Here is a 12,574-nt window from a genome sequence, read left to right as displayed (position 1 = left end):
ACCATATGAGTTGTTACAGAACAAACTGTTCTGGGACCAGCCTAATAGCATTAACCCCAGTACGTCAATGGCTAATAGACGCAATAGGCGCCAACGGGAACAGTGCAAAACAAATGTGTTGAAAGATGGATGAGCCCAAGTTGTTTGCTGTTCTGTCACTGTGTGTCACGCCCTGACCTGAGATATCTCTGTTTTCTTTATATTTTGGTTAGGTCAGGGTGTGACTAGGGTGGGTACGCTAGTTTTTCTATTGTCTATGTTTTTTTTGTATGTCTACAGTAAAGTTGTCTTTGTGCACTCCAGTAGCTTCACATTTAGTTTGTTCTTTATTGTTTTTGTTCGGCGTTCATTTAATAAATAGAGAATGTACGCATACAACGCTGCACCTTGGTCTCCTTCATATGATGAACGTGACAGAAGATCCCACCATAAAAAGACCAAGCAGCGTGTTCAAGAGGAGTGGACATCCTGGGCCCGGGAGACAGATGAGTGGAGGACATCCTGGACCTGGGAGGAGGTAATGGCAGGGGACAAGACCCTGCCATGGAAGCAGGTGGAGATAGCACATGAGGAACAGCGACGATACGAGGGGAAACGGCTAGCATGGAAGCCCGAGAGGCAGCTCCAAAAAAAGATTGGGCGGGGCACACGGAGAGATTGGCAGAGTCAGGGGTTAGACCTGAGCCAACTCCCCGTGCTTACCGTGGGGATCGTGTGACTGGTCAGACACCGTGTTACGCAGTGATGCGCACGGTGTCTCCAGCTCGCATTCATAGCCAGTGCGCCTCCACAGTCCAGAGCTTCCGGCGACAGTTCCCAGTCCAGAGCTTCCGGTGACAGTTTCCAGTCCAGAGCTTCCGTCAACGTTTCACAGTCCGGAACATCCAACGACGTGCCACAGCCCGGAAACCTCCAACGACGGGCCACAGTCCTGGGTCTCCAGCGATGGTCCCCAGTCCGGGGCCTCCGGTGATGATCCACAATCCAGCATATGCAGTCTGTGTTGGTGGAGACAGGCATGGTTGTATGTTTCCTGAACTGTTTTTGCTGTCTCTTTGTGCTCTTCTCCTATCACCTCTGTACACCGCTCTGGCAGAGCGGAACGGTCGGCAGCAGCATCCTCCAGGTCTGTGGGTTTGATGTTGCACTTCTTCAGCAACGTTTTTAGCTGGTCCTTGTAGCGCTTCTTCTGCCCCCCTATAGACCGCAGGCCAAGATGTAGCTGGCCATACAAGATCTTCCGCGGCAAGCGCTCCTGAGACATTCTAATTACATTCCCAAGCCAGTGTTGTTGGTGTTGGGTGACCATGGCCTCCATACTCTTGCAGTTGGTATTAGCAAGTATTTCTGTATGGGGTACATGGTTGTGCCAGGCGATTCCCAGGATGCGCAGCAGGCATCTTATGCGGAATCGCTCAAGCTGCTTGTTGTGGCGATTGAGTGACCCAGGCTTCACAGCTGTAAAGAAGTGTAGTGATGCAGACGGCTTGATAAACAGCGTCTTTGGTGTGGAGGTGGAAATCCCTGTTTTGGAAGACCCTGCGTCTGAATTTTCCAAAGGTAGCTGATGCTTGCTTGATCCTAATTTGAATTTTAAGGTCGTTTCTGCAGTCCTCAGAGAGGACGCTGACCAGGTATTTGAAGGACGTAACGTCACCTTTGCCAGGACCTTGACGGCAACAGCCAGAAGGGATATCCCCCGGCTGTTGCTGCAGATGGACCTTGTTCTTATAGATGGTGACAATATTTGCATCCCGCTGCTGGCGGACACTCCCCCGGTCCCAAACATCACTGGTGTACTGGTGGAGCGTTCTAGTGCAGAAGTAACCTCCCTTCTTAAGTAGCTCTGCCTGGATGCTGTCAGCACCAGGAGTCTTGTTGCTCTTGAGGGATGGATAGCTGATAACACCTCTTGGAAGGTTGGCAAATGATTGAGGTCTTGAATAGGTGGACGGACAGGCAGTTGTTCCAGGATGGAGTGGTCTGTAGGAGAGTGCTGATTGAGTCGTGCTTCAAAGTGGTCAGCCCACCTCATCAGTATCTGGTTTTGGTCCTTCATGAGTCAGACCATCAGCTGTTTTCATGGGGGTGATGTAGCGACTTCCCGGGCCATAGATAGCTTTAGTTGAGTTGTAGAAATTGTGTTTTTATCTACATAAATTTGGATTTCCTTCGACCACCATTTGTTCTGCAGAGTACGCAAGGTTGTTTGCACTTCCTTGTGCGATGCATGCCATTACTTGCGAAGGGTAGAAGATGTGCGGCTGTTGAGAGTAGCCCTGTGCGCTTTAGGCATATTGTCCAGTAAGGTTGTGATGGTGTCAGAATTCTCATCAAACCAGTCCTAATGTTTCCTACCTTTGTAGCCAATGGAGTGGGCTGCTGCCTGATAGAACACTGAGCTAATAGAAGCCCACTTCTGGTCCATGGAGTCCTCTGCGTTCAGAAGAGGCTCAGTCTCCCTCAGCCTTTCAGCTAGAGAGCGGCGGGACTCGACCCTTACTGTTGCTTTCTCAAGCCGGATATAGTGCAGCCGCCTCTTACTGGACTTCTGCAAACGTTGGGGGGGGGGGGGGAGTATTCTCACCTGGAGTTTAGCCAGTATCATACGGTGATCTGTCCAGCATTCTGCACCCCTCATGACACGTGTCAGCAGGATGTTATTAGTGTCACAACGTCTCACTATGACGTAGTCGACCAGGTGCCAGTGTTTGGAGCGTGAGTGCATCCATGATGTTTTATATTTGTTCTTCTGCTGGAACAAGGTGTTAGTGACAATGAGATCATGCTCGGCACATAGAGTTAGCAGTATCATGCCGTTCTCATTGACCTGGCCAACACAATGCCTACTCAGCACTCCACTCCATATCCTGTTTTTCTGTCCCACCCTAGCGTTGAAGTCACCCAGGCCTTATCTAGTGATTGGTAGAAGCAGTCCTTTGCCTCATTTTCAGATGGTAACATTGGTGCGTATGCACTGAGAAGACTAGCATAACGCATCTTGGCTAAGGGGATATGGAGAGACATGAGTATTTCACTTATGCCGACAGGTGTTTCGGTGAGGCTGGGTGGAAGGCTGTTCTTAATTGCCAGTCGTCAGTGTCCAAAAGAGTTCTGATGTTCCATGTCGCCAGTTTCAGGGGAATTATTTTCTTTAGCATTTTTCGACCGCTGAGTGGAACTCCCGATAGGTGCGGAAGCCTATCCGCACACACACACACACACACACACAGCTCTGACATTATCAAGCATGGATCAATGCCTGGCTCAAAGTTAATTGAAATCAGTCCCTATTATAAGAGGCCAGTAGTTTTTTTATACACCATCCACTACCATCTTTCATTTAAATTGCCTGTATATGCCTGTAGGCCAAAAACTTGGCTTGGTCATATATGAGTTAAATGATCCCCCACGACAGCTAGAATATATTTTAGAATATATATTTTTCCTGTATTGTACAGCTGATTGCATTCAATGTACAGTTCAAGTGACCTATAGGGCGTACTCTAATGTATTGTATGTTAAAAGTACATCTCCTAGAACACCAGTGTTCCCCCTACCATTGTTCAAGCAGGGCGAGCCACCTAACTCTGTTAGACCCAAGCCTAACAAACATTGGTTTCTATCGATTTCAATTGACAATTTCAGTGCCCGAGGGCTTGGAAGTTTCTTTGGGAAAACTGCTGTACGGTGCGTGTGTGTGATTGTGTGATTATGTGTGTGTGTGTCTCACCCCAGTCGGAGCGGTGCTCCCCGGCCACCCTCGTTACCCTCCATTAGGGCTGACGACTCTTCCATTAGGGCGGGGTCCTCCATCTGTGGAACATAAGGAATATGATGATGATGGATATAGGAGGAAGATGCAATTTAGTCTGGCGTTACAAACCAGCAAACACTTTGTTAAGATACACTACATATGTGGACATCCCTTCAAATTAGTGGATTTGGCTATTTCAGCCACACCCGTGTGTGCACCAGGTGTATAAAATCAAGCACACAGTCATGACATCTCCATAGACAAACATTGGCAGTAGAATGGCCTTATTGAAGAGCTCAGTGACTTTCAATGTGGTACCGTCATAGGATGGTAACAACAAGTCAATCCGACAAATTTCTGCCCTGCTAGAGCTGCCTTAGTCAACTGTAAGTGCTGTTATTGTGAAGTGGAAACATCTAGGAGCAACAACAGTTCAGCCACGAATTGGTAGGCAACACATGCTCACAGAACAGAATGGGACAGCCGAGTGCTGAAGTGCGTAAAAAAGTCTGTCCTCGGTTGCAACCCTCACTACCGAGTTCCAAACTGCCTCTTGAAGCAACGTCAGCACTTAACTGTTCATCGCAAGCTTTATGAAATAGGTTTCCATGGCCGAGCAGCCGCACACAAGCCTAAGATCACCATGCACATTGCCAAGCGTCGGCTGGAGTGGTGTAAAGCTCTCCGCCATTGGACTCTGGAGCAGTGGAAACGAGTTCTCTGGAGGGATGAATCACGCTTCACCATCTGGCATTCTGACGGATGAATCTGGGTTTGGCAGAAGCCAGGAGAACGTTACCTGCTGAATGCATAGTGCCAACTGTAAAGTTTGGTGGAGGATAAATAATGGTCTGGGGCTGTTTTTCATGGTTCGGGCTAGGCCCCTTAGTTCCTGTAAATAGAAATCTTAACGCTACAGCATACAATTACATTCTAGACTATTCTGTGCTTTCAACTTTGTGGCAACAGATTGGGGAAGGCCCTGTCCTGTTTTAGCATGACATTTCCCCCGTGCACAAAGCGAGGTCCATAAAGAAATGGTTTATTGATATCAGTGTGGAAGAACTTGACTGGCCTGCACCAAGCCCTGACCTCAACCCCTTCGAATACCTTTGGGATGAATTGGACCGCCGTCTGCGAGCCAGGCCTAATTTGCCAACATCAGTGCCCGACCTCACTAATGCTCTTGTAGCTAAATGGAAGCAAGTCCTCGAAGCAATGTTCCAACATCTAGTGGAAAGCCTTCCCAGAAGAGTGGAGGCTGTTATAGCAGCAAAGAGAGGACCAACTCCATATTAATTCCCATGATTTTGGAATGAGATGTTCGATGAGCAGGTGTCCACATACTTTTGGTCATAGGGATTGAGGAAAACAGAGGTTGTGTTCCAGTGAACTACATTACAGATGTTGCATCAATCAATGGTTGTGTGCCATGTCATTGACTGAGCAGTCGGTCATCAAATTGCTATATCAAATGATGTGGGTAGCTGATATGTTAAAAACCTATCCAGGCGTTGTGAGATCTGGCATGCATCTGCAATGTAGTCCGCCTGGAACGTGCCCAAAATATTGGAGTGGAGGTACTCGCTGACCTCGTCAAAGAACTGCTGGGTACGTCGCAGGATGTGCTTGAGCTCAGTCAGCTCCAGGAAGTTCTTCTTCAGGGCTTCCTGGTTGGTGTTGATCTCCTTCAGCTCGTTCTCCAGCTTCTCAAACGTGGCCTGACAATCAAACAGAGACAACCAATGAGATTGGGCTTTAGATGGGATGGGGAGCGATTCGAAAACGGTAGAAGGGGTCATAGAAATAAAATCACTAGAACGGGCATAGCCTTTACTTCCTGCTTTACTCCCATTGGTAAACCTTTCAAATGGCTGCCGGTACACCCATTACAGACCCATTGATTTGAATGAGGATACCCGTTCTAGTGTTTTTATTTCTATGGAAGGGATAGTCTATTCAGCTCCATAACAAACAGTCATGGGCCCTAACATGAGTCCTACCTATATCCTATAATTATGGCCAATGTCCGGTAAAGTGTCATCATGGGTCTTAGAGGTATTGGCTAGAGCAGGTGAACTGCTGCACAGTTCCACTTCACTGTCAGGTAGGCCCTTACAGAAAAAACACATGATTTCACGTGTGGAAAATCACGTTTTCACGTTGCTTTAAATGTTGTCACATGTTATTACATTAACTTCACATTAAGAAGTTTTGAAACACGTCACATGTGATCACGTGAAAGTCATGTGGTTTTTCCGTAAATGGAGTAGTAGTATAAGGCAAAAACGATGATTAAATGATCTGTGAAATTTGTGTTGTGCTAAATTTGGGTTGATGTTTAATGACATTCATCATTTCATATTACTGACATGCAGTATTCCACAGGGATAGATACCTCCAGGTCAATCATATCCCTAGGGAAGGGGACTTCGGGATTCTCTCCTGTATCCACAGTCGGGATGTTGGCTTTTTTAATCTCCTTCTCGACAAACCCTGGAAAGCAAAACACCAGGTAATATTCAATACATGTGCGAGTTTCTACCCTGGTTGCCAGTCTGTTTCTGATCTCTTGCCAACTCCTTATGGAATTGTCATGCCAAATTGCTTGACAATGGCAACATACGTAGTAGGCAGAAGCACAAACAGACCTGGGACTAAAGCCATTGAGTTTCTGCATTGTCGGAGAAATAGACATCTGTGTGCCATTCTGTGTGTGGTATTCTTAACAATACTATATCTCAATGTACAGTGAATTCGGAAATATTCAGACCCCTTGACTTTTTCCACATTTTGTTACGTTACAGACTTATTCTAAAATTGCTAAAAGCATTTTTTTCCCCCTCATCAATCTACACACAATACCCCATCACGACAAAGCGAAAACAGGTTTTAAGTATCTGTTCACCGGACGTGCTACCTGTCCCAGACCTGCTGTTTTAAACTCTCTAGAGACAGCAAGAGCGGTAGAGATACTCTAAATGATCAGCTATGGAAAGCCAACTGACATTTATTCCTGAGGTGCTGACCTGTTGCACCCTCGACAACCACTGTGATTATTATTATTTGACCCTGCTGGTAATCTATGAACATTTGAACATCTTGGCCATGTTCTGTTATAATCTCCATTCGGCACAGCCAGAAGAGGACTGGCCACCCCTCATAGCCTGGTTCCGCTCTAGGTTTATTCCTAGATTCTGGCCTTTGTAGGGAGTTTTTCCTAGCCAACGTGCTTCTACACCTTCATTGCTTGCTGTTTGGGGGTTTAGGCTAGGTTTCTGTACAGCACTTTGTGACATCAGCTGATGTAAGAAGAGCTTTATAAATCAATTTGATTGATTAAGAAATGTTTGCACATTTATAAGAAACAAAAAAACTGCAATACCTTACTTACATAAGTATTCAGACCCTTTGCTATAAGACTTGAAATTGAGCTCAGGTGCATCCTATTTCTATTGATAATCCTTGAGGTGTTTCTACAAACTGATTGGAGTCCACATGGTAAATTCAATTGATTTGGAAAGGCACACGCCTGTTTATATAAGGTCCCACAGCTGTCTGTGCATGTCAGAGCAAAACCAAGCCTTGAGTTCGAATTAATTGTCCGTAGAGCACTGAGACAGGATTGTGTCGAGGCACAGATCTGGGGAAGGGTACCAAAAAATGTCTGAAGGTCACTCTGACAGAGCTACAGATTTCCTCTGTGGAGATGGGAGAAGCTTCCAGAAGGACAACCATCTCTGCAGCACTCCACCAATCAGGCCTTTATGGTAGAGTGACCAGACGGAAGCCACTCCTCAGTAAAAGGCATATGACAGCCCACTTGTAGTTTGCCAAAAGGCACCTAAAGGACTCTCAGACCATGATAAACAAGATTCTCTGGTCTGATGAAACCAAGATTGAACTCTTTGACCTGAATACCAAGCATCATATCTGGAGGAAACCTGGCACCATCCCTACGGTGAAGCATGATGGTGGCAGCATCATGCTGTGGGGATGTTTTTCAGGGGACGGACTGGGAGACTAGTCAGGACCATGGGACAGATGAAAGAAAGCAAAGTACCTTCCAACAGGATAACGACCCTAAACACACAGCCAAGATAAGGCAGGAGTGGAAGTCTCTGAATGTCCTTGAGTGGCCCAGCCGGAGGCCAGACTTAAACCAGATCAAACATCTCTGGAGAGACATGAAAATAGCTGTGCAGCGACGCTCCCCATCCAACCTGACAGAGCTTGAGAGGATCTGCAGAGATGAATGGGAGAAACTTCCCAAATACAGATGTGCCCATGTAAGGTTCTGTATTTATTTTCTTAAGTCAACCTTGTTTTCTGTTTCTTTGTGTTCTTGAACGTAGCCCTGTTTCTTTGTGTTTTTGAACGTAGCCCTGTCTTTAATTTTTTGTTCATTGATTTCACCTGTGTTAGTTACTCACCTGGTCTCATCAGCTCCTTATTTAGTTCAGTTCATTCTGTTTGTGCCTTTGAGAGGTATTGTTCGTTTTGACTCTACTAAGCCTATTCCTAGCTCGTTTGTGAGAACCAGTTATAGCTTTCAGTCCTAGTTTTGATTCACCAGCCTGTTTGTCTACCTGTGTATGACCATTGCCTGCCTGTGACCACGATTCCTGCCTTCTGCGAAGGTGAAATAAACATCTCTGCGTGTGAATCTACACCTTTTTCTCCCTGAGTTTTCATTACAGCCAACTTGTAGAGTCATACCCAAGAAGACTCGAGGCTGTAATCACTGCCAAAGGTGTTTCAACAAAGTACTGAGTAAAGGGTCAGAATACTTACGTCAAATTAATATTTCAGTTTTTATTTTTATTTTTTATAAATGTTCATTTTTCCACTAAAAAACATTTTTTTCTTTATCATTATGGGGTATTGTGTGTACAGTCGTGGCCAAAAGTTTTGAGAATGACACAAATATAAATTTTCACAGTCTGCTGCCTCAGTTTGTATGATGTCAATTTGCATATACTCCAGAATGTTATGAAGTGATCAGATGAATTGCAATGAATTGAAAAGTCCCTATTTGCCATGCAAATTAACTGAATCCCCCAAAAACATTTCCACTGCATTTCAGCCCTGCCACAAAAGGACCAGCTGACATCATGTCAGTGATTCTCTCGTTAACACAGGTGTGATTGTTGACAAGGACATGGCTGGAGATCACTCTGTCATGCTAATTGAGTTTGAATAACAGACTGGAAGCTTCAAAAGGAGGGTGGTGCGTGGAATCCTTGTTCTTCCTCTGTCAACCATGGTTACCTGCAAGGAAGCACGTGCCGTCATCATTGCTTTGCACAAAAAGGGCTTCACAGGCAAGGATATTGCTGCCAGTAAGATTGCACCTAATTTATCGGATCATCAAGAACTTCAAGGAGAGTGGTTCAACTGTTGTGAAGAAGGCTTCAGGGTGCCCAAGAAAGTCGAGCAGGTGCCAGGACCATCTCCTAAAGTTGATTCAGCTGATCGGAGCACCACCAGTACAGAGCTTTCTCAGGAATGGCAGCAGGCAGGTGTGAGTGCATTTGCATTCATAGTGTGGCGAAGACTTTTGGAGGATGGCCTGGTGTCAAGAAGGACAGCAAAGAAGCCACTTCTCTCCAGGAAAAACATCAGGGACAGACTGATATTCTGCAAAAGGTACAGGGATTGGACTGCTGAGGACTGGGGTAAAGTAATTTTCTCTGATGAATCCCCTTTCCGATTGTTTGGGGCATCCGGAAAAAAAGCTTGTCTGGAGAAGACATGGTGAGCGCTACCATCAGTCCTGTGACATGCCAACAGTAAATCATCCTGAGACCATTCATGTGTGGGGTTGCTTCTCAGCCAAGGGTGTGGGCTCACTCACAATTTTGCCTAAGAACACAGCCATGAATAAAGAATGGTACCAACACATCCTAAGAGAACAACTTTTCCCAACCATCCATGAACAGTTTGGTGACGAACAATGCCTTTTCCAGCATGATGGCGCACCTTGCTATAAGGCAAAAGTGATAACTAGGTGGCTCGTGGGAACAAAACATCGACCCTTCTTTTTCAAGACCTCTGCAATCCGCCCTGGCATGCTGTCAATGAACTTCGGGGCCACACCCTGACTGACGGCAGCCCATTCTTGCATAATCAATGCTTGGAGTTTGTCAGAATTGGTGGGTTTTTGTTTGTCTACCCGCTTCTTGAGGAATGACCACGCATTCTCAATGGGATTAAGATCTGGGGAGTTTCCTGGCCATGGACCCAAAATATCGATGTTTTGTTCCCAAATATTGACTCTTTGCATCAACTTCATGCAATTGTCAATAAAAGCCTTTGACACTTATGAAATGCTTGTAATTATACTTCAGTATTCCATGGTAACATCTGACAAAAATATCTAAAGACACTGAAGCAGAAAACGTTGTGGAAATTAACATTTGTGTCATTCTCAAAACTTTTGGCCACGACTGTAGATTGATGAGAGAAAAAACGATTCAATCCAAGGCTGTAATGTAACAAAATGTGGAAAAAGTCAAGGGGTCCGAATGCACTTAATGTGGTATTATATGAACTGTCCCTGCTATGTTTTGCCCAAGCTGTCCATTCTGTTACCCACCTAGAAATGGGGAGGACCACAATGGAAATGTCTTTATTGTGTAACACTTACTGTGTTTTTCATTCTCAAAAACATTGGATGTATTGTTGGCTCACTTGGCTGACATATCTCTATACACATATTAAATATGTCAAATAAAATGTATTCATTTATTCATTCAACATATTGTGAAATCACTCACTTAGTTTCCTGTCCATCTCCTCACACCTCCTCACTTCATTCACAAACTTCCTCTGGAACACATTCACGTCTGGGTTGAGCTAAAAATTCAAACAGAATCAGGTGTCAAAGTTGCCCTTCTTGGCCAGGTCTACCTTGGGAAAGAGGTATTCTGACCTCAATCGGACTTCCTGTTTAATTAAATAAAGGTTAAATATATATTTTTTAATAGATAGATGACTGGTATGTTACTTACATCGCGGAACTGAACCATTCCCAGTTCTCCCAGCTCGCTGACACAGCAGTAGGCTGCCTCAGACTGGAGGAAGAGCTGGGCAAGTGTCATCTCCTCGCTCCTGAACAGTTCCCCCATGGTGACCACCTGACACAATCACCCTTTAAGGTAAAAATAATAATACCCCTGTTGGCAAAATTAAGGGCAAAATGACAAGGATGGACAGATAGATAGCCTGAACAAAGTTGGGTTGGTGTGTCTCTGGCTTGAACAGTTCAAGAGCAGTAGGTCTAGCATTTGGACTACCTTTCAAAAGTTTGGGGGCACTTAGAAATGTCCTTGTTTTTGAAAGAAAATCATTTTTTTTGTCCAGTAAAATATAATCAAATTGATCAGAAATAGTGTCCAAACTTTTGACTGGTACTGTATGTCATTCTTCTAACTCTATGGCTTCCTTTTTCTTTCCAGGTGTGAAAGGACTGTCATCAGGATCAGTCAACACGGATATGAGGATTAACTGTCCGTGTCCAATGGAAATCCTACTCGTGCTTAAAGATACTAAACATATATCCGCTGCCCAGGTAGTCAACCCGAACATAATTCATATAGGTTAGGTATATTCTAATACATTTCTAAAATGTTCTAAATAACATAAAGCATATTACGTTCAATCGTTAAAATTTCAAATATTCTCTCAATTTCAGAAAGCGATGTCGTTTTCTCTGCCGCACTGTCCTTCATCTCAAGGACGCCATTATGATGATGCTGCTGCTGTAGGCTACCAGTAGACTATTGAGCATCTTTCATAATATGACGAAGGCAACGGTGAACACGGGGAACAATGATAGGAATATTATTGATGAATTTATATACGTCTTTCTAACAATTATGTCGGCTAATTGAAAATTATGAGGACACATGTCTGAAATATTGCTTGAAATGACCGGCTATAGCCATATTTCAACTAAAATGACGCCGAAATAAATAGATAGCACCTCTGTTTGATGGTCACTGAAATAAACATTTTAGTATTATGAATAGATAATAATGAATTTCGTTTATATCACAAACGGTTATATTTTGACCGAAGGTCTATGGTTATTAGGCCTACGGCCCAATGCAAATACAGAATTATTCTAACATCGTCGATTAATGGTCGACTGACCTTATTTGCAATTTCTTCCTTTTGATTTGGGATGACATAGAGTACAGTAGGTCTATCACTATTATTTTAAACAGCACCAAGCCGCATCGCATCATCAGCTGAAGTGCGTGGACCAGAGAGGAAATGTTCTCAAGGTGAGGACTCGCGCAAGATGACAGCACGTTCAAATTCACCATTTAAGAAAATGCATTTCTGTTTGATACCGTTCTGTTTGTAAAATTCACATTTACATATATAGATTTAATCAGTTATGAATTAGCTTACTTGTGATAAAATCCTTCAGAATTTCTCCAGGTCGAACGAAAGGCGCTCTCCTCACGAATCAATGTGACATCACGCAAGCCATCTGCTGGGGGATGGTCATATGACGCGTTGGGGATGCTGTAGGGCTGTGCGATTAGTGTGGCTTTCGACGTCAGCCACACTTTAGTTGAGCTATTACAATGGGGTTTTATATTATATAATGATGGTAGGCTACAAATATCTATAGATGGACTTAATACACTCTTTGATATCCATTTGATGTCATTCATTGAAATATGTAATTAAAATGGTAGCCAATACCATTTATCTAAAAATTAATTTAGATGACTGATTTTGAAATTCATTTGAATGACTGATGAATGTCAAGCCGGATGCGCTTTCACGCCGCTATAGCCC

The 12,574-nt window shown here is 44.3% G+C and overlaps 1 protein-coding gene across 3 annotated transcripts in view; it reads right to left on the bottom strand.

Moving 5' to 3' along the window:
- Window positions 1-12,292, bottom strand: part of LOC124048435 (V-type proton ATPase 116 kDa subunit a1-like) — a 35,371-nt gene extending 23,079 nt beyond the window's left edge. For 2 of the 3 annotated variants that reach the window (XM_046369218.1, XM_046369220.1), the window contains exons 1-6: window positions 12,179-12,292; window positions 10,771-10,935; window positions 10,537-10,615; window positions 6,156-6,253; window positions 5,350-5,478; window positions 3,734-3,816 (exon numbers count right to left, since the gene is read on the bottom strand). In XM_046369218.1, coding sequence (XP_046225174.1) covers window positions 3,734-3,816; window positions 5,350-5,478; window positions 6,156-6,253; window positions 10,537-10,615; window positions 10,771-10,887 — 506 coding nt within the window. In that variant the 5' untranslated portion in view covers window positions 10,888-10,935; window positions 12,179-12,292. The remainder of the gene's footprint in view (window positions 1-3,733; window positions 3,817-5,349; window positions 5,479-6,155; window positions 6,254-10,536; window positions 10,616-10,770; window positions 10,936-12,178) is intronic. The other variant, XM_046369219.1, reaches the window with a different exon arrangement.
- Window positions 12,293-12,574: the final 282 nt, after the last annotated feature.

Source organism: Oncorhynchus gorbuscha, linkage group LG11 (assembly GCF_021184085.1).
Source record: "Oncorhynchus gorbuscha isolate QuinsamMale2020 ecotype Even-year linkage group LG11, OgorEven_v1.0, whole genome shotgun sequence".
NCBI lineage: Eukaryota > Metazoa > Chordata > Actinopteri > Salmoniformes > Salmonidae > Oncorhynchus > Oncorhynchus gorbuscha.
The sequence above is the reverse complement of the archived record's forward strand: the minus strand, read 5'-3'. Positions and strand labels throughout refer to the sequence as shown.